This window comes from Salvelinus namaycush, unplaced genomic scaffold (assembly GCF_016432855.1).
Source record: "Salvelinus namaycush isolate Seneca unplaced genomic scaffold, SaNama_1.0 Scaffold1012, whole genome shotgun sequence".
Classification (NCBI taxonomy): Eukaryota; Metazoa; Chordata; class Actinopteri; order Salmoniformes; family Salmonidae; genus Salvelinus; species Salvelinus namaycush.
The window spans coordinates 3278-24435 of NW_024057690.1; the positions used below are offsets into that span (position 1 = coordinate 3278).

The window sequence follows — 21158 nt, forward strand, 5'->3', positions numbered from 1 at the left end:
AACACACTGTTACCTTTCTCCCCCTCACTGACCAACACCCTGTTACCTTTCTCCCCCTCACTGACCAACACACTGTTACCTTTCTCCCCCTCACCGACCAACACACTGTTACCATTCTCCCCCTCACCGACCAACACACTGTTACCTTTCTCCCCCTCACTGACCAACACACTGTTACCTTTCTCCCCCTCACTGACCAACACACTGTTACCTTTCTCCCCCTCACCGACCAACACACTGTTACCTTTCTCCCCCTCACTGACCAACACACTGTTACCTTTCTCCCCCTCACTGACCAACACACTGTTACCTTTCTCCCCCTCACTGACCAACACACTGTTACCTTTCTCATACTCGTAGACTTTGGCCCCGAAGTCCAGCCAGAGAGACAGCATCCGAGGCATGGCCTGATAGATGTACTGGTTCCCAAACTGCAGAGCTCTAGACAACAACACAGGACACAGTTCAGAAGTGGTGGTGACAATATCCGCCATTAGACATTTCAATATGACGACAGGAGAGATGCTCGTCTTACTTGCCAAAGAAGGTGACGATGTATCGTATGAGATTGCCCTGTTTCTCCAGCTTGTTGTCTGTCACCATGGGCATTAACTTGTCATAGTATTTAGCCAGGTAGAAGTTACCGTCCTCCCACTCTGGTAGCAGGGTGGTCACATCCTACAGAGGAGAGGTAAAGGAAGGCAACGTTAGTGTTGGGTACGTCGTAAGCCTTCATGATGGCACTGGACAGTGTTGGGTAGTATAGCGTTGGGTAGTATATGGTTGATAGTGTTGGGTAGTATATGGTTGATAGTGTTGGGTAGTATAGCGTTGGGTAGTATATTGTTGATAGTGTTGGGTAGTATATGGTTGATAGTGTTGGGTAGTATAGCGTTGGGTAGTATATTGTTGATAGTGTTGGGTAGTATATGGTTGATAGTGTTGGGTAGTATAGCGTTGGGTAGTATATTGTTGATAGTGTTGTGTAGTATATGGTTGATAGTGTTGGGTAGTATAGCGTTGGTAGTATATGGTTGATAGTGTTGGGTAGTATAGCGTTGGGTAGTATATGGTTGATAGTGTTGGTAGTATATGGTTGATAGTGTTGGGTAGTATAGCGTTGGGTAGTATATGGTTGATAGTGTTGGGTAGTATAGTGTTGGTAGTATATGGTTGATAGTGTTGGGTAGTATAGTGTTGGGTAGTATTGCGTTGGGTAGTATATGGTTGATAGTGTTGGGTAGTATAGTGTTGGTAGTATATGGTTGGGTAGTATATAGTGTTGGTAGTATATGGTTGATAGTGTTGGGTAGTATATGGTTGATAGTGTTGGGTAGTATAGCGTTGGGTAGTATAGCGTTGGGTAGTATATGGTTGATAGCGTTGGGTAGTAAACTCATCAAAAAAAATAAACATACCTTTTTCAGGACCCTGTCTTTCAAAGATAATTCGTAAAAATCCAAATAACTTCACAGATCTTCATTGTAAAGGGCTTAAACACTGTTTCCCATGCTTGTTCAATGAACCATAAACAATTAATGAACATGCACCTGTGGAACGGTCGTTAAGACAGTAACAGCTTAAAGACGGTAGGCAATTAAGGTCACATTTATGACAACTTTGGACACTAAAAGAGGCCTTTCTACTGACTCTGGGAAAACACCAAAAGAAAGATGCCCAGGGTCCCTGCTCATCTGCGTGAACGTGCCTTAGGCATGCTGCAAGGAGGCATGAGGACTGCAGATGTGGCCAGGGCAATGAATTGCAATGTACTGTGAGACACCTAAGACAGCTGATCGTCCTCTCAGTGGCAGACCACGTGTAACAACACCTGCACAGGATCGGTACATCCGAACATCACACCTGCGGGACAGGATGGTACAGGATGGCAACAACAACTGCCCGAGTTACACCAAAAACACACAATCCCTCCATTAGTGCTCAGACTGTCCGCAATAGGCTTGACTGAAAGGCTTGTAGGCCTGTTGTAAGGCAGGTCCTCATCAGACATCACCGGCAACAACGTCGCCTGTGGGCACAAACCCACCGTCGCTGGAACAGACAGGACTGGCAAAAAGTGCTCTTCACTGACGAGTCACAGTTTTGTCTCACCAGGGGTGATGGTCGGATTCGTGTTTATCATCAAAGGAATGAGCGTTACACCGAGGCCTGTACTCTGGAGCGGGATCGATTTGGAGGTGGAGGGTCCGTCATGGTCTGGGGCGGTGTGTCACAGCATCATCGGACTGAGCTTGTTGTCATTGCAGGCAATCTCAAACTGTGCATTACAGGGAAGACATCCTCCTCCCTCGTGATACCCTTCCTGTAGGCTCATCCTGACATGACCCTCAAGCATGACAATGCCACCAGCCATACTGCTCTTTCTGTGCGTGATTTCCTGCAAGACTGAATGTCAGTGTTCTGCCATGGCCAGCGAAGAGCCCGGATCTCAATCCCATTGAGCACGTCTGGGACCTGTTGGATTGGAGGGTGAGGGCTAGGGCCATTCCCCCCAGAAATGTCTGGGAACTTGCAGGTGCCTTGGTGGAAGAGTGGGATAACATCTCACAGCAAGAACTGGCAAATCTGGTGCAGTCCATGAGGAGGAGATGCACTGCAGTACTTAATGCAGCTGGTGGCCACACCAGACACTGACTGTTACTTTTGATTTTGACCCCCCCTTTGTTCAGGGACACATTATTCCATTTCTGTTAATCACGTCTGTGGAACTTGTTCAGTTTGTGTCTCAGTTGTTGAATCTTGTTATGTTCATACAAATATTTACACATGTTAAGTTTGCTGAAAATAAACACAGTTGACAGTGAGGACGTTTCTTTTTTTTGCTGAGTTTATATGGTTGATAGTGTTGGGTAGTATAGTGTTGGGTAGTATAGCGTTGATAGTGTTGGGTAGTATAGCGTTGATAGTGTTGGGTAGTATAGTGTTGGGTAGTATAGTGTTGATAGTGTTGGGTAGTATAGTGTTGGGTACTATAGTGTTGGGTAGTATAGCGTTGATAGTGTTGGGTAGTATAGTGTTGGGTAGTATAGCGTTGATAGTGTTGGGTAGTATAGTGTTGGGTAGTATAGCGTTGATAGTGTTGGGTAGTATAGCGTTGATAGTGTTGGGTAGTATAGCGTTGATAGTGTTGGGTAGTATAGTGTTGGGTAGTATAGCGTTGATAGTGTTGGGTAGTATAGCGTTGATAGTGTTGGGTAGTATAGTGTTGGGTAGTATAGCGTTGATAGTGTTGGGTAGTATAGCGTTGATAGTGTTGGGTAGTATAGTGTTGGGTAGTATAGCGTTGATAGTGTTGGGTAGTATAGTGTTGGGTAGTATAGCGTTGATAGTGTTGGGTAGTATAGCGTTGATAGTGTTGGGTAGTATAGCGTTGGGTAATATATGGTTCATAGTTTGGGTAGTATCGTGTTGGTAGTAGAGCGTTGGGTAGTATATGGTTGATAGTGTTGGGTAGTAGAGCGTTGGGTAGTATCGTGTCGGGTCGTATAATGTCAGGTAGTTGGGTAGTATCTTGTTGGGTAGTATAATGTCAGGTAGTTGGGTAGTATCGCGTTGGGTAGTATAATGTCAGGTAGTTGGGTAGTATCGCGTTGGGTAGTATAATGTCAGGTAGTTGGGTAGTATCGTGTTGGGTAGTATAATGTTGGGTCGTATAATGTCGGGTAGTTGGGTAGTATCTTGTTGGGTAGTATAATGTCAGGTAGTTGGGTAGTATCGCGTTGGGTAGTATAATGTCAGGTAGTATCGCGTTGGGTAGTATAATGTCGGGTAGTTGGGTAGTATCGCGTTGGTAGTATCGTGTTGGGTAGTATAATGTCAGGTAGTTGGGTAGTATCGCGTTGGGTAGTATAATGTTGGGTAGTATAATGTCAGGTAGTTGGGTAGTATAATGTTGGGTAGTATAATGTCAGGTAGTTGGGTAGTATCGTGTTGGGTAGTATAATGTCAGGTAGTTGGGTAGTATCGCGTTGGGTAGTATAATGTCAGGTAGTTGGGTAGTATCGCGTTGGGTAGTATAATGTTGGGTAGTATAATGTCAGGTAGTTGGGTAGTATAATGTTGGGTAGTATAATGTCAGGTAGTTGGGTAGTATCGTGTTGGGTAGTATAATGTCAGGTAGTTGGGTAGTATCGCGTTGGGTAGTATAATGTTGGGTAGTATAATGTCAGGTAGTTGGGTAGTATAATGTTGGGTAGTATAATGTCAGGTAGTTGGGTAGTATCGTGTTGGGTAGTATAATGTTGGGTAGTATAATGTCAGGTAGTTGGGTAGTATCGCGTTGGGTAGTATAATGTCAGGTAGTTGGGTAGTATCGTGTTGGGTAGTATAATGTTGGGTAGTATAATGTCAGGTAGTTGGGTAGTATCGCGTTGGGTAGTATAATGTCAGGTAGTTGGGTAGTATCGTGTTGATAGTGTTGGGTAGTATAGTGTTGGGTAGTATAGCGTTGATAGTGTTGGGTAGTATAGTGTTGGGTAGTATAGCGTTGATAGTGTTGGGTAGTATAGCGTTGATAGTGTTGGGTAGTATAGCGTTGATAGTGTTGGGTAGTATAGTGTTGGGTAGTATAGCGTTGATAGTGTTGGGTAGTATAGCGTTGATAGTGTTGGGTAGTATAGTGTTGGGTAGTATAGCGTTGATAGTGTTGGGTAGTATAGCGTTGATAGTGTTGGGTAGTATAGTGTTGGGTAGTATAGCGTTGATAGTGTTGGGTAGTATAGTGTTGGGTAGTATAGCGTTGATAGTGTTGGGTAGTATAGCGTTGATAGTGTTGGGTAGTATAGCGTTGGGTAATATATGGTTCATAGTTTGGGTAGTATCGTGTTGGTAGTAGAGCGTTGGGTAGTATATGGTTGATAGTGTTGGGTAGTAGAGCGTTGGGTAGTATCGTGTCGGGTCGTATAATGTCAGGTAGTTGGGTAGTATCTTGTTGGGTAGTATAATGTCAGGTAGTTGGGTAGTATCGCGTTGGGTAGTATAATGTCAGGTAGTTGGGTAGTATCGCGTTGGGTAGTATAATGTCAGGTAGTTGGGTAGTATCGTGTTGGGTAGTATAATGTTGGGTCGTATAATGTCGGGTAGTTGGGTAGTATCTTGTTGGGTAGTATAATGTCAGGTAGTTGGGTAGTATCGCGTTGGGTAGTATAATGTCAGGTAGTATCGCGTTGGGTAGTATAATGTCGGGTAGTTGGGTAGTATCGCGTTGGTAGTATCGTGTTGGGTAGTATAATGTCAGGTAGTTGGGTAGTATCGCGTTGGGTAGTATAATGTTGGGTAGTATAATGTCAGGTAGTTGGGTAGTATAATGTTGGGTAGTATAATGTCAGGTAGTTGGGTAGTATCGTGTTGGGTAGTATAATGTCAGGTAGTTGGGTAGTATCGCGTTGGGTAGTATAATGTCAGGTAGTTGGGTAGTATCGCGTTGGGTAGTATAATGTTGGGTAGTATAATGTCAGGTAGTTGGGTAGTATAATGTTGGGTAGTATAATGTCAGGTAGTTGGGTAGTATCGTGTTGGGTAGTATAATGTCAGGTAGTTGGGTAGTATCGCGTTGGGTAGTATAATGTTGGGTAGTATAATGTCAGGTAGTTGGGTAGTATAATGTTGGGTAGTATAATGTCAGGTAGTTGGGTAGTATCGTGTTGGGTAGTATAATGTTGGGTAGTATAATGTCAGGTAGTTGGGTAGTATCGCGTTGGGTAGTATAATGTCAGGTAGTTGGGTAGTATCGTGTTGGGTAGTATAATGTTGGGTAGTATAATGTCAGGTAGTTGGGTAGTATCGCGTTGGGTAGTATAATGTCAGGTAGTTGGGTAGTATCGTGTTGGGTAGTATAATGTTGGGTAGTATAATGTCAGGTAGTTGGGTAGTATCGTGTTGGGTAGTATAATGTCAGGTAGTTGGGTAGTATCGCGTTGGGTAGTATAATGTTGGGTAGTTGGGTAGTATCGCGTTGGGTAGTATCGTGCTTGGTACCCTGTAGGCCTTCATGATGGCGTTGGACTCAAAGTTGGCTGTCTCCTCCATGAAGCGTCCCACCAGAAGCATGGCTTTACCTGAAACATCACACCATATCATTATGACCCATATCTGTAATAACATGTCATTATGTTATGTCATTATTAACAACAGTAGACTTTACCTTTGGTCTGAAGACTCCTCTGGTCTGAGAGAGGCTGGTCGACTGGGAAACACTGAGTCACTCCCTTCTGGAGAACTATCAATGCCTGGTGGACATCTCCCTACAGAGACACAGAGAGAGAGATGCATGTGAGTGTGTGTGTGAGTGAGAGCATATGTGTTTGTGTGTAAGAGTAGGTTAGTGTTTATATATGTGTACCTTGGACCATAGCCACTTGGCCTTCTCTGTCAGTAGTTCGGCAGTGTGTGTGTTCTGTCCGTTCAGCAGAGCGTTGAAGGCTGTCTGGTGATGTCCTGCCTTCCTGGCCACCCGGGCACTCTGCAACCAGCACTCCCCGACCAGCCCCTCACACACACTGAGACACACACACACAAAATGAGCAACCTTGCCTGTGATGTGAAAATTAGCATTAGCTCTCAGAGTGATTGCCTAGGCTTTAGCTTGGTGGTGTCGTGGAAATGACCACCAGGGACACCTGAAGTCCATATTAAATGAATAATTGTTTATTAACAGCAAGCTGGAGAGGTCACAGTCAAACTTAGATGCATAAAGTACCGGTCTGAAAGCAGCAGTCCAGTTACTTCTCTTATATACTACTTATATTTGCATGATTTAGCTTATCCATTATTCATAATTAATTCATTTGGTTCATACATGTTACAAACCAATACCTCACGAGGCTTCTTCTCTCCAAGCTGAGACCTTCAAACTGACATATCTTTTGTTCTCAAAACAAGGGTCTGGGCGTACTGCCAAATTGCAGATACTGATAGTGAGGATTCCTCCCAGGCACGATGAATCAATCACTTACATGAACCCAGTCTAATTGGTTATTAGAAAAGCACAAACATCAAATATTCCTTCACACTGGGTTAAAAGAGTCTAGTGGGACTCACCCTGAGCCGATGCTCAGCAGGGCTCGCCGCAGGGCCAGGATTGGCTCTTTTGCGCGGAAAGAATTCTGGGTCATCTCCAGCCGATCTGGCCAATGGGAGGGCAGTGTGGCTGTGCTAGGGGCATGGCCTTCTCTCTGTCTCTGAAGGTCAGTGAAGGCATGCTCCAACTCACTCAGCATGTGGAGCCTAAACACACACGAATACACACATCAGTGTGCCTGTATGTGTGTATAAAGGTGGGTGTATCTGTGTGTGAGGAGGTTAGTGTGTGACCTGACGATGTATTCGTATCCTCTCTGGTAGGTCCCAGTCTCATAGCTAGCAGCAGCTAGAGGCACCACCTGCTCTGTCCTGACCAGCTTCAGTTTGTCGTAGAACGTCTCCGCGTCGCGCCGCTTAGCCGCTAGCAGCATCTGACCCAGCCTCACACCCCACGTGCTGGACTTACGATCTGCACACACACACACACACACACACCAAAACAACGGTCAAATGTTAGAGCAATGTCAACAACGTCAACATGTGTGTGTGTGTGTGTGTGTGTTCACCAGAGCCCAGGTAGTCCTCCAGGAGGTCCCACTTGCTGAGCTTCCAGGCAGCTTCCACCCTGTAGGTGTTCAGATCAGACTTCCACTGGGGCCTACAGATAACCAGGTGAAAATAACCTTCATTTACAATGGAAAGGACTCATTTAGCGGACTAGCATGGATGTGTGTTTTGTCACCTGTTGGCCAGGACTCCATTGACCTGTGTGACGACAGTAGAGAGCTGTCCCAGCCCCAGCATAGAACTCATCACCCCATGGTAGTGTCCTATCTAGACAGAGAGACAGAGAGTTTACTGCAGTCTGTATTCACAACCACATATACTGATACACACTTCATCAACACGTGTATGTGTGTGTGTGTGTGTTACCTGGTCGGACTCCAGCTGTATGGCCCGGTCGTAGCAGGCCGTAGCGTCTCTTAGCAACCCGATGCTCTCGTGTTCTAGAATCTGTTCCCGTAGGGACGGCTCTTCCCGCCGGAGAGCGTTCGCACCCCTCACACCGTCTGGTTCGTGCATGGCCGCGTACAGCGTCTGCACACACACTATGTGTTAGGATTCTGTATGTGTCTCAGCGGTAGACGTGATGCGGTGGTGTGTGTGTGTGTGTGTGTGAGAGAGAGTTACCTGTAGGAAGCGCAGATGATCCTGGATGTCCTCTTTGTTCTCCAGTATGTAAGCCTCAAAGTGCATCAGGGCTCTGGTGTAGGCTTTAGACCGTAGAGAGGCCTTGGCTAACACGTCCTGAGGGATCCCTTTTAGAAACGCTACCACTCGCTGGTAGTCACCACTTTCTGTAAACACACACACACACGAGACAAAAGGAGACACTTCAAAGCGAATCATAATTCCACGCCTGATTATGGAGAGCTGTTATTACACAGTGCATTCTGAGGTTCAGCAATGAAGTGTGTGTGTGTGTGTGTTACTAACCGCTGTGTTTGAGTCTAGCCGACAGTGTGTGTCGGCTCCACTGGGTGAGGTGAGCCAGCATACTGAACACCGTCTGGGTGCTCAGCTGTGATAGGCTGGACGTTGCTTCCTGGTTCTGAGTACTGAGCTGTGAAAGGCTAGATGAGGCCTCCTGGACATGCCCACCACGCCCATCACCCTCTGTGAGCACAGCCAGCATTTCCTCTGTTACCTGGAGAAACAGATTCAATTGAACTTTAACATTTTTTTTGTATTTGACCCCCTTTTCCGCCACAATTTTGTGATATCTAATTGGTATTTACGATCTTGTCTCATCGCTGCAACTTCCCAACGGGCTTGGGAAAGTCGAAGGTCGAGTCATGAGTCCTCCGAAACATGACCTGCCAAACCGCGCTTCTCAACACCCGCCAGCTGAACCAATGTGTTGGAGGAAACACTGCTCAACTGACGACTGAAGTCAGCCTGCAGGCGCCCGGCCCGTCACAAGGAGTCGCTAGAGCACGATGAGCCAAACCCTCCCCTAACCCGGACGATGCTGGGCCAATTGTGCGCCGCGCTATGGGACTCCCGGTCACGGCCGGGTTGTGACACAGCCTGGGATCGAACCCGGGTCTGTAGTGATGCCTCAAGCACTGCGATGCAGTGCCTTAGACCGCTGCGCCACTCGGGAGGCCAGATCAATCATTTAATGCCACAATAAATGTAATCTCAGTTGGAGTTAATTACGTTCATTTGATTTACATAAGCTTTTAGTTGCTGTAATTCTATTAGTCATAAAGAAAGAGGAGGTAGTGAGCTGTGTGTGGTACCTCTCCTTGTTCAACAGCAGTGCAGCCCATCAGCATGTAAAGCAGTATATGGGGCAGCAGGTAGATGGTAACTTTGTAGTCGTGTTTGATGATGAAACTGCAACAGGTGAACACCTTGCTGGCCAACTCATGTCTCACCTGAAACAAACCCATACAACGTGTCAGAAAGTTATCCCCCAAACAATTAGAATTTGTTTATAAATTAAAAACGGCGTTACTACATATACATTTAAAAGAGTGTACCACAGGGTTTAATGTTGGGACCAGTGTTTTTTTTATTGTTGGCCATGAACTATGGTATATATTTCAAGATTGACCTGGCTGGTGAGGTATCTAGCAAAGCTAGCTGACAGTGGTTAAAGTCCAGGTTCAGAGGTTACCTTGCTGATGAGGTATCCGGCCCAGGTAGCTGACCAATCAGAGAACTTGGTTCCTCGGCTGCTGAGGTAGACAGGCTTCTTCACCTTGGACCAGTTCACCACCTTTTGACTGCTCTTATACCTACACAAACAGGAGAGATGATGTGGTGTGTATGTGTGTGTGTGTGAGAGAGTGAGATAGTTAGAGAGAGAGAGTACCTGCTGTTGAGATGAGGCTCCAGTATCTCTTGGACTTGTTCAGGGAATCTCCTCCACAGCCGTCGACCAGGGGAGTCACTACGGCCCTCACGACACTCAAATATAGACAGCAGCTCCTGGAACAAACACACACGTGTCAGGAAGGAGCTCCATGTTTTTGCCCCCAATGAGTGAATTGGTTGTTAACAATAAAGAATTATATTGTGTGTACCTGCATTGCATAGGCTGCCGAGTCCTGTGCTCTGACATCATCAGCATACGCCAAGAAAGTCCTGGTCAGCTCCGTCAGTAGTTCATAGGCAAAGTTACTCTCCTCCACCCCACTCTACACACACACACACACAAATATTTATTCAGATTCAACAAATTGGAATAAATGCTGTTTCCTTTCTGGGTTCATTTCACAGCGTTTTCACACTCTGTCCTTACCACGAAGGTGTTGCTGCTTCCGTGTGTGTGTGTGTGAGAGAGGTCCAGCCGTCCAGGGTCCACGGCCCCCAGCTCCCCCAGACACTCCCCACACAGCAGCCTGGCCGTCGGGGAAGAGTCCTGACAACCTCGCAGTAACACTGAGACCAATGAGGAGATGACTGGCTCTACCGCCTCCGACGCACACACCTGTCGCAGCAACCACTCCTAGAGAACACACACACACAGCAGAACATAACACACACCCTCTCAGCAACACACACAAAATGTGACAACTATGAATCATGTGTTGTTAAAGAAACAACACACACCTGGTTGCTGTGCATCATGTCCTTGAGGCTGGTCAGAGCGTGAACTCTGACGTCCAGGTTCTCGTGTTGGACAGCCCTCATGGAGAGCTGTAGGCCTGCAGCCAGGTCACTGGTCCTGGACGTCAACTAGAGAGAAAATAGCCTTCATTATCTTCGTCATCATCACAAGTGAGTGTATTGGTGCTTTTCCCCTGCGGAGTAAAACGGTGTTTTTGGGTGAAAGTCTCAGGCCTATGGAAGGACTTTATCTGGCCAGGGTAATAACCCATATGTGTGTACTCACCTTTTGTAGGACTGTGTGTGTGTGTGTGTGTTCCTACCTTCTTGTAGTCCTGCAGGACAGTGTGTATGTCTTTGAGTTCAGGGTGGTCTGGCAGGAAGTAGATTTCATGGAGATAGTCCTGCACCTCTTCCCTATAGGACACAGACAGAGATTGTTACCTGTGTGTGTGGGTGGTCAAATCAAATCAAATGTTATTTGTCACATACACATGGTTAGCAGATGTTAATGCGAGTGTAGCGAAATGCTTGTGCTTCTAGTTCTGACAATGCAGTAATAACCAACGAGTAATCTAACCTAACAGTTCCACAACTACTACCTTATACACACAAGTGTAAAGGGATAAAGAATATGTACATAAAGATATATGAATAAGTGATGGTACAGAACGGCATAGGCAAGATGCAGTAGATGGTATCGAGTACAGTATATACATATGAGCTGAGTAATGTAGGGTATGTAAACATAAAAGTGGCATAGTTTAAAGTGGCTAGTGATACATGTATTACATAAAGATGGCAAGATGCAGTAGATGATAGAGTACAGTATATACATATACATTATATTAAGTGGCATTGTTTAAAGTGGCTAGTGATACATTTTTGATCAATTCCCATCAATTTCCATTATTAAAGTGAGCTGGAGTTGAGTCAGTATGTTGGCAGCAGCCACTCAATGTTAGTGGTGGCTGTTTAACAGTCTGATGGCCTTGAGATAGAAGATGTTTTTCAGTCTCTCGGTCCCAGCTTTGATGCACCTGTACTGACCTCGCCTTTTGGATGATAGCGGGGTGAACAGGCAGTGGCTCGGGTGGTTGTTGTCCTTGATGATCTTTATGGCCTTCCTGTGACATCGGGTGGTGTAGGTGTCCTGGAGGGCAGGTAGTTTGCCCCCAGTGATGCGTTGTGGTGTGTGTGTGTGTGTGTGTGTGTGTGTGTGTGTGTGTGTGTGTGTGTGTGTGTGTGTGTCCAGTTACCTGTTGTCCAGTATGAGGTAGTGTATTATAGCAGCAGTCTCTCTGGGCTGGAGTGGTATCAGCGGAAGAAGCGCCACGATCACATGACTGAGCAACGGCCCCAGGTGGGCTGGCTCTACCGTACGCACAAAACACTCCCACGTCCTGTCAACACAGGAAACAATACGTTATAACCAGGAAGAAGGAAGCAAGCAAACTGAATTTGTGTGTGGCTGTGTGTGCGTTATTAGTGTGTGTGTGTGTGCATTATTAGTGTGTGTGTGTGTGTGTGTGTGTGTGTGTGTGTGTGTGTGTGTGTGTGTGTGTGTATACGTGTGTTAGCACTATGTGTACTGACTGGCAGCAGAGCAGAGGGAAGTCTTGTCTGTATCGTAGTCCAGTCCGTAGTGTGGTCATCATCTTGACTCGGACTGAGCTGGTGTGTTTGGAGCCCATCAGCTTCATCAGGGCCATCAGGCTGGTCAGGGCCATCTTCTTACCGTCCTTCTCCCCAGCACTGGAGCTCAGCAGCTGCATGTTGAAGAAGGCCAGGATGCCCAGCAGCTTGGGCTGGAGGTAGTCAGCCTGGGGGAGAGAGAGAGATTTAAAGTAAAGAGGAAGACATTTTCCAAGCACTCAGTGACACTGAAGCCTCACCATTGCTAAAGTACTGATGCATCTCCTAGAAACTAATCAGAAAACCAATGATGTCATCAGTGTGATGTCATTACCATGTGTTCCGGGGTGGTGATGTCACGGGGTCCCTGGTACGGGTCGTCATTGGAGGCAAATGAGGCCAGGATGGCCAGACCATTAAACACCTGCACACACACGGTCCAACCATTAAACATCTACACAGACAACGCAACAAGCCACAAAAGGCCATGATGACAAAGTGAACATATTCCAGCTAAAGGATGTTGGACACAAAGCGATGCCCCAGTGTGTGTACTTGTTGGTAGTGTTCTCCCAGGCGTAGCAGCAGCTCGTTGTGCAGGCCCTGGAAGTCCTGCCTCAGCAGAGAGCCCAGCTCTATCTCCGTCTCTCTCTGGAGGTAGTGGAAGGCTCTCTCCAGCTCCTCCTTAGTGCAGGAACACACCAGGTGGCTGAAGATGTACTTAAAGTTGTTGATCAGGATCTCGCGCCGGTTCGCTTTCATCTCATTGGCCAGCGTCCTGATGAGGGCGGAGCCTGTGGCGCTGGCCTTCGCGGCCAGGTAGGGGAGGAGCACCTGGAGAGTCCTCTGCAAACACACACACCACACACACATTTCAATTGGTCCAAATTAAATCCTTGCTGATTTTAATATAAAGTTCTAGATTATAATAAACAAACTGAAATGTGTTTGTGTTGTGTGTTAACATACACCTTGGCCAAACACATTTAAAACTCAGTTTGTCACAATTCCTGACATTTAATCCTAGGAAAAATTCCTAGTCTTAGGTCAGTTAGGATCACCACTTTATTTTAAGAGTGTGAAATGTCAGAATAATAGTTGAGAGAATGATTTATGTCAGCTTTTATTTCTTTCATCACATTCCCAGTGGGTCAGAAGTTTACATACACTCAATTAGTATTTGGTAGCATTGCCTTTAAATTGTTTAACTTGGGTCAAACGTTTCAGGTAGCCTTCCCCAAGCTTCCCACAATAAGTTGAGTGAATTTTGGCCCATTCCTCCTGACAGAGCTGGTGTAACTGAGTCAGGTTTGTAGGCCTCCCTGCTCGCACATGCTTTTTCAAAAACATTTGTGAGTGGAATAATCTGTCTGTAAACAATTGTTGGAAAAATTACTCGCGTCATGCACCAAGTAGATGTCCTAAATGACTTGCCAAAACTAGTTTGTTAACAAGAAATTTGTGGAGTGGTTGAAAAACGAGTTTTAATGACTCCAACCTAAGTGTATGTACACTTCCGACTTCAACTGTATATATGTGTGTGTGTACATACCGTGAGGAAGCGGTGCAGGTCAGGGAAGTCAAAGGCGTGGGCGACCTGAGACAGGATGTCCAGAGCTACTTCTCTCTGATTGGCTAGCTGGCTACCTTGCTCTGGCGTGCTCCGCAGGGCGCCGGCGTGACGCGAGTGGAGAGACTCTACCAGGAACTAAACACACACCAACACTTGTTAGGTACAAGCAGGTACAAGCAGACAGTTGTGATGATATAAAGGTGTGTGTGTGTTACCTGGCAGACAGGGTTCTTGTACTGGCTGAACAGTGTCTGTAGTTTGAGTCCTCTAGCTGTGGCCAGGGCAGTGATCTGTGTGTAGGCTGACACAGAGACAGGAGAAGACTTGGACAGGAGACAGTGCAGTAACCTCAGGAGAGAGAACGACACCAAGCTACCCTTAGCAGCCCTAGGGGAGAGAGAGACAGAGGGAAGGAGGGAGAGACAGAAAGAGACAGAGAGAAAGAGGGGGGAGGGGAGAAAGCTTGTTAGAACTGTAATTCATCTCCATCACATCTTTTTCACCAAGACATTAAAAGTGTTTTCTGATGTGTTACCTGCCAATCTCTCCAGTGGTCAGTATGAGCGTGCTGCGTAGCTCGTCGTCTCTGTTGAGTTTAGCCTTACTGAACGCCTCCTTCACACGAGACACCAGCAGCTCCTTGACTGGATCCTGGTCGGGTTCGGAGGTGGGCTCCGCCAGCAGGAAGCGAACTGATTGACTGAAGAGTGTTCTGACTGACGGGTCTGGGTCTTCTATTAGGCCAATCAGATCTCTCAGAATGGCCAGAGAGTCACTGTCTCTGCCTCCAAGGTTGACATGCTGGCAGAGGTGCGGCAGAGCATCTAGGAACGCTAAGACACACACACACGTAAGATCTCACACACTAATTTCGTCAACATGAAAACAAGAACACACACACACCTCTTTTGGCAACACTGCTGCTGCTCGGTCGTAGCAGAGGTAGGACAGGCTTGATGACGGATGCTCCAATGGGAGTGCCCTTCCCAGCATGCTCAGCTGCAAGGCCGAGGCGGGAGCAAAGGATCATGGGTAGTGGGAGGGGCTCCTTGTGATTGACATTTAATTTGGAGCTCCCCGATAGGACGCAGGTCAGCTGACCAGAAATACCAGCTAGCTCCGCCCTCACCTGCTCTGAGCTGTCCTCCAGGACACTCCTACACAGACAGAAACACTGTTAGCATACCCCTGACACAGTGATGGAAACGCAGAAAGTATGTCAGTGTGCAAGGTGGTGTGTGTCAGGTTGTGGTGTGTGTACTTACATTAAGGTGGTGTGTGTCAGGTTGTGGTGTGTGTACTTACATTAAGGTGGTGTGTGTCAGGTTGTGGTGTGTGTACTTACATTAAGGTGGTGTGTGTCAGGTTGTGGTGTGTGTACTTACATTAAGGTGGTGTGTGTCAGGTTGTGGTGTGTGTGTCCCACGTGGTGCAGTAGTAGAGGGAAGCTCCTGACAGCACTGGCCCTGACCACCTCATGGGGACTCTCCAGGGCCTGGGAACACACAGACACACGCCACGACACACACACATCCCCACGCAGCAGAGACAGCAGCAACACACACTCCGCCTGGACCTGGGGGGCTGCAGAGACAGAGATGTCATATTCACCAACACACACACACACACACACACACACACACACACACACACACACACACACACACACACACACACACACACACACACACACACACACACACACACACAGTAACTCACAGTAGCAGGGAGACATTCTCTTAGCCAAGTCGGGGAGGCTGGGGGGGAATCCTGCCATCTGATAGGCTGGGACAGACGACAGCTCACACACCCATGGCACGGACAGCAACGCGCACACACTATTCTGGAGACCACTGTCCTCAGCCGGGCTACTCACTACGCACAGACACGGAGGTGAGAACAACATTTTACATGACAACAATTTATGTGTGTGTTGGTGAATATAACATCTCTGTCTCTGCAGCCCCCCAGGTCCAGGCGGAGTGTGTGTTGCTGCTGTCTCTGCTGCGTGGGGATGTGTGTGTATTCTTACTTGTCAGGTAGATGATGGAGTCCAGTATTCTGACAGCCACCTGGATGGCAGACTGTATATGGGCGTGGTCAGCGGTAGACTTAGCCCCACCCAGTAGTGATTGACAGGTTTCCAAAGCCCTGCCCAGAGTGGAGGCAGACAGCCACAGGAGAGAGGAGGAGCTGGAGGAGAGAAAGAGAGATGGAAAGATCTGTGTGAGAGATAATGTGGGGTGTGTGATACCTGGTGTGTGTTGGTGTGTGTGTGTGTTACCTTCTGGGTGTGTGTGTGATACCTGGTGTGTGTGTAACAGAGGCCAGCCAGGTGCAGGATGAGAGCGAGTCCCTCCAGAGCTCTCAGGGTCATCTGAGGGTCAGCGTCAGGCTCAGGGGTCGTCGGGTCAAGGTCACAGTTCACCAGAGAAGCCAGAAGGTCATCCAGCCTGCCGCTCACTGCCGCCCACACCTCACTACGCACACGCATGTCCACCTCCCTACACACACGCGCACACACACATAAATAGAGATCAAGATGGTAACACGCTGATATGGACAGTAGGATTTAGAGTGATCTAGAGAGTAGAGATCAGATGTGACTCACATCGGGGGAGTTTCGGGGGTCTTGCTGGCGAGGGGGGTGATGGGTAGACAGGGTCGCTTAGCAGCCGTTTCTCCATCCTCCCTCTCTTGCATCACCACAGCAACCTCAGCCTTCAGGGCAGTGTAAAGAAACCCCTGCACACACTGACACACACACACACACACACACACACAAAGGACTGTAAGTTGATTTTACACAAATATTCAAACCAAATGCAATTGGTTGATAAATGAAGGCCAGTGTGTGTGTGGAAAGGGGACTCTAAATGGATATAACCCGTTTCAGCATGGTCATTGCCATTGAGGGGTTCCACCATTTTAAAATAGTCAACTGGGTGGAGACAACTGGGTGGAGACTACAATGGGTTGGGAGCGATCAGTCAACGATCAGAGCATTGTCTTCTTTTTCAAATTGGGTTGCCTATGGTTTATAAAATATCACCACCGTCTAGTGGCCACAATAAATTAATGACACAAATGATTTAGTTCAGGACTCCAGCACTGCAGGTGGTGGTAAATCATCAACATTAGCTTTACGCTTTTTTTAACACAAAAGAAGAAGAAAATTGACTACTTTAAAATAGAGATTGCTTCACTTGTGCTGGCCATGCTGAGAAAGACTTTATAAATTGCACAGATACAAAGATGAGTCCTCTTTCTACCTCTATGGTGTGTGCGTACCTCAGACTGCTTCTCCATCCCGATGGAGTGTGTGAGGTTTCTGCAGACATCAGTGACTCTCTGTTTCCGTAGCGACGGGGCGCTCTCGTATCCCGGTGGAACGGACAACAGGAAGTTAAAGACAAAGCTCAGCGATTGGCTGACCTCTAATTCCAGAACTAAGCCCGCCCCTGCCAGAACACACACACGCTCCAACAGCTGGGCCAGGTGGGTACGCTCAAAACGTGTGTGTGTGTGAGCAGGTGTGTGCGCAGATCCAAACACACACTGCGTCAGTTTCAGCAGCTCTCCCCCATATGTCTCTGGCTCAGGTGTGTGTGTGTCCAGCAGCATCAGGTATGCTGTAAAAAACTCCTGACTCCGCCTCTCCGGGAACCCACCAATCTCCGCCAACCGCCTCAGCATCACCATAGCAACCTTCCTTAACCGAGCACTCCCATAGGCCAAGACCAAACAGCCCGCCTCCCAAGCCACCCCCATCTCCCTGCGGCTGGCCAATCCCCTGAGGGCGTCGGTCAGAACGTTCACTGTCACTGCAACGAGGGTTTCCAAGGCGGCAGGCGAGGGGAGGAGGAGGGGTGAGGGGGTGAGATAAGGGGTGAGAGAGACAGAGAAAGACTGCAGGGTTACCGGCCACAAGGTGTGTGTGTTTGTAGAGTGTGTATGTGTTCCTGGGGTGTGTGAGTGTGTGTGTGTGTAGAGCAGATTGCTGAGGTCTTGGGCCAATCCAAGCATCTCTTTGGCAATGACGTTGAAGGTGATTGGTGCTCGCGGTCTGAGTGCGTGCAGTAGGGAGCAGAGCACGGCCGAGACACGCCCATGGATGACGTCACAGCTTGGAGATGCGGCGACTCGCAGCAACCTGCCGACAACCCACCTACTGAACTCTAGCGAGAGAGACGGAGAGGGAGAATAAGGGAGAGGGAGTAAGGAGGAGAGGACAGTTTAAACCACAAGTGTGTTCTTACCGGTGCTGCTCTGCTGTGTGTCTGTGAAGTGGGCCAGCTGACAGGCAGGGTTGACAAACATCAGAGAGGAAGACTTTATAATGTGCTGAACAAAGTCCAACAACATCACACACGCTGGCTCTGAACTGGACCTCTTAGACAGCTCCAACGCAACTGAAACAGACACACAGTCAATACACTGGGCAAGAGAGAAACAGAGAGAGAAGCAGCGACAGAGAGAGAAGCAGCGACAGAGAGAGAAGCTGCGACTCACCGACATCTACGTCTGTCAGTATTCGGTCAATGAACTGACAGAGAATCTGACGAGGCTTCTGAACCACCTTGTTGTATTCCTCTGCGGTGGCACTGGAAGTGTAGAAAATCGTCAAACCTTCAATGTGTCTGATATGCATGACTGATTCTACTGCATTGACAACAAGTTGTTACAGCAATGTAGTTAGCTAGCTACAGTAGCTAGCTAAGTGTACTATTAACAAGCTACCGAGCTAGTTAGCATTATTAACGTTTATCAAGCCACCCTGTTCAATTATTTTATTAAACAGCAATATGCGGAGCAGTTAGAAAACTTTACTAAGTTAGCCAGCATTAGCTAGCATGTTAGCTACCTACAGTAGCAAAACAATAATGTCCAGCGTACAGACAGCGCAGTCTGGAGACTCACCTCGCTAGCTCCTGCAGTGCAGGTATCATAGCAGACATTTCCAAGCCTTCCATCTTTAGACCAGGGACTGTGAACAGTCCACAAAACGCTCTATTTAAAAACAGCTGGCTAAATTGTACACTGCTATGAGAAAAACGACAACATTTCGGCCCTCATGTCTTCCTCAAAGGAGCCATTTGAAAACTTTCGCTCCAAAGTGACGTTTGGCTATGGCAACTGTAGAGGTCCAGTCTTGATTCGGGACAAGTTACAAACGCAAACTGCTCTCCCTTGAGGAACAGAGAGGATAGAAAACTCACAGATTTACAGAAATTAGAGCTCAGTAATTTAATAGGATCTCTGTGGGAAAAATCCTAAAATATTTGCATGTTACTGTTATTGTCCAGCATTACCTATTGAATATGATGGTCACATTGGCCTTTTTCTACTGTGCAATATAACTGTGTATGTCAGTCTACTTCTGCAGGTGGGTCTGAGATTGAGAATCTAGACTACTAGCCTGAGTTTGTAGGTGTCTTGTGATTATACAGTACCAGTCAAAAGTTTGGACACACCTACTCATTCAAGGGTTTTTCTTTCTTTTTACTATTTTCTACATTGTACAATACTACTGAAGACATCAAAACTATGAAATAACACATATGGAATCATGTAGTAACCAAAAAAGTGTTAAACAAATGTAAATATATTTTATATTTGAGATTCTTCAAAGTAGCCACCCATATAAAATGGCGCCGACAGAGATGGTCACCTCACTTCAAGTCCTTAGGAAACTAGGCAGTAATTATTTTTTTTCTGTATTTTTTCTTACATTGTTAGCCCAGAAAATCTCAAGTGTTATTACATACAGCCGGGAAGAACTATTGGATATAAATGTGACGTCAACTTACCAACATTACGACCAGGAATACGACTTTCCCGAAGTGGATCCTTTGTTCGGACCTCCACCCTGGACACGGGATCTTATCCCAGAGGCTGATCCAAAACAACGCTGGAGAGGCAGACGGAGCAGCCTACTGGTCAGACATAGAAAGCTAATCTGAGAACAAGGCTCCTAAATTCTATCAGCATATCGAATGCACGACACGGGCTGGTAGCTTTCTGGACCATTGCTACCAAGTTCCGCGATGCATACAAAGCCCTACCCCGCCCTCCCTTCGGCAAATCTGACCATGACTCCATTTTCTTGCTCCCAGCCTATAGACAGAAACTAAAACAGGAAACGCCTGTGCTCAGGTCTATCCAACGCTGGTCTGACCAATTGGATTCCACGCTTCAAGATTGCTTCGATCACGTGGACTGGGATATGTTCCGGGTAGCCTCAGAAAATAACATTGATGTATACGCTGACTCGGTGAGCGAGTTTATTAGCAAGTGCATCGGTGATGTTGTACCCACTGTGACTATTAAAACCTTCCCTAACCAGAAACCGTGGATTGATGCCAGCATTCGCGCAAAACTGAAAGTGCGACCCACCGCTTTTAATCATGGGAAGGCAACTGGAAACATGATTGAATACAAACAGTGTAGCTATTCACTCCGCAAGGCAATCAAACAAGCAAAGCGTCAGTATAGAGACAAAGTAGAGTGACAATTCAACGGCTCAAACACGAGACGTATGTGGCAGGGTCTACAGTCAATCATGGATTACAAAAAGAAAACCAGCCCTGTCGCGGACATCAACATCTTGATCCCAGACAAATTAAACAACTTCTTTGCTCGCTTTGAGGACAATACAGTGCCACTGACACAGCCCGCTACCAAAGCCTGTGGGCTCTCCTTCACCATGACCAACGTGAGTAAAACATTTAAACGTGTTAACCCTCGCAAGGCTGCCGGCACAGACAGCATCCCTAGCCACGTCCTCAGCGCATGCGCAGACCAGCTGGCTGGTGTGTTTACGGACATATTCAATCAATCCCTATCCCAGTCTGCTGTGTACACATGCTTCAAGATGGCCACCATTATTCCTGTTTCCAAGAAACCTAAGGTAACTGAACTAAATGACTATCGCCCCGTAGCACTCACTTCTGTCATCATGAAGTGCTTTGAGAGACTAGTCAAGAATGATATCACCTCCACCCTACCTGACACCCTAGACCCACTCCAATTTGCTTACCGCCCCAATAGGTCCACAGACGACGCAATCGCCATCACACTGCCCTAACCCATCTGGACAAGAGGAATACCTATATAAGAATGCTGTTCATTGATTACAGCTCAGCATTTAACACCATAGTACCTTCCAAACTCGTCATTAAGCTCGAGACCCTGGGTCTCGACCCCGCCCTGTGCAACTGGGTCCTGGACTTTCTGATGGTCCGCCCCCAGGTGGTGAGGGTAGGAAACAACATCTCCACCCCGCTGA

The 21158-nt window shown here is 47.1% G+C and overlaps 1 protein-coding gene across 1 annotated transcript; it reads right to left on the bottom strand.

Moving 5' to 3' along the window:
- Positions 1 to 310: 310 nt before the first annotated feature.
- atr (ATR serine/threonine kinase) lies at positions 311 to 19179 on the bottom strand (the record flags this gene model as incomplete). Its single annotated transcript, XM_038982079.1, has 37 exons — positions 19164 to 19179; positions 18791 to 18941; positions 18383 to 18474; positions 18130 to 18282; positions 17162 to 18048; positions 16482 to 16624; positions 16177 to 16374; positions 15903 to 16063; positions 15590 to 15745; positions 15256 to 15454; positions 14774 to 15027; positions 14406 to 14703; positions 14086 to 14257; positions 13850 to 14005; positions 12853 to 13143; positions 12632 to 12721; positions 12259 to 12485; positions 11922 to 12065; positions 10986 to 11079; positions 10666 to 10791; positions 10355 to 10561; positions 10137 to 10250; positions 9926 to 10041; positions 9728 to 9848; positions 9348 to 9485; positions 8539 to 8749; positions 8233 to 8399; positions 7975 to 8139; positions 7784 to 7875; positions 7608 to 7699; positions 7333 to 7510; positions 7060 to 7245; positions 6362 to 6518; positions 6164 to 6263; positions 5998 to 6077; positions 536 to 678; positions 311 to 441 (listed from the first exon to the last, which is right to left on the bottom strand). Coding segments are annotated over exons 1-37 (6406 nt in total), but the record flags the coding sequence as incomplete, so codon positions are not given.
- Positions 19180 to 21158: the final 1979 nt, after the last annotated feature.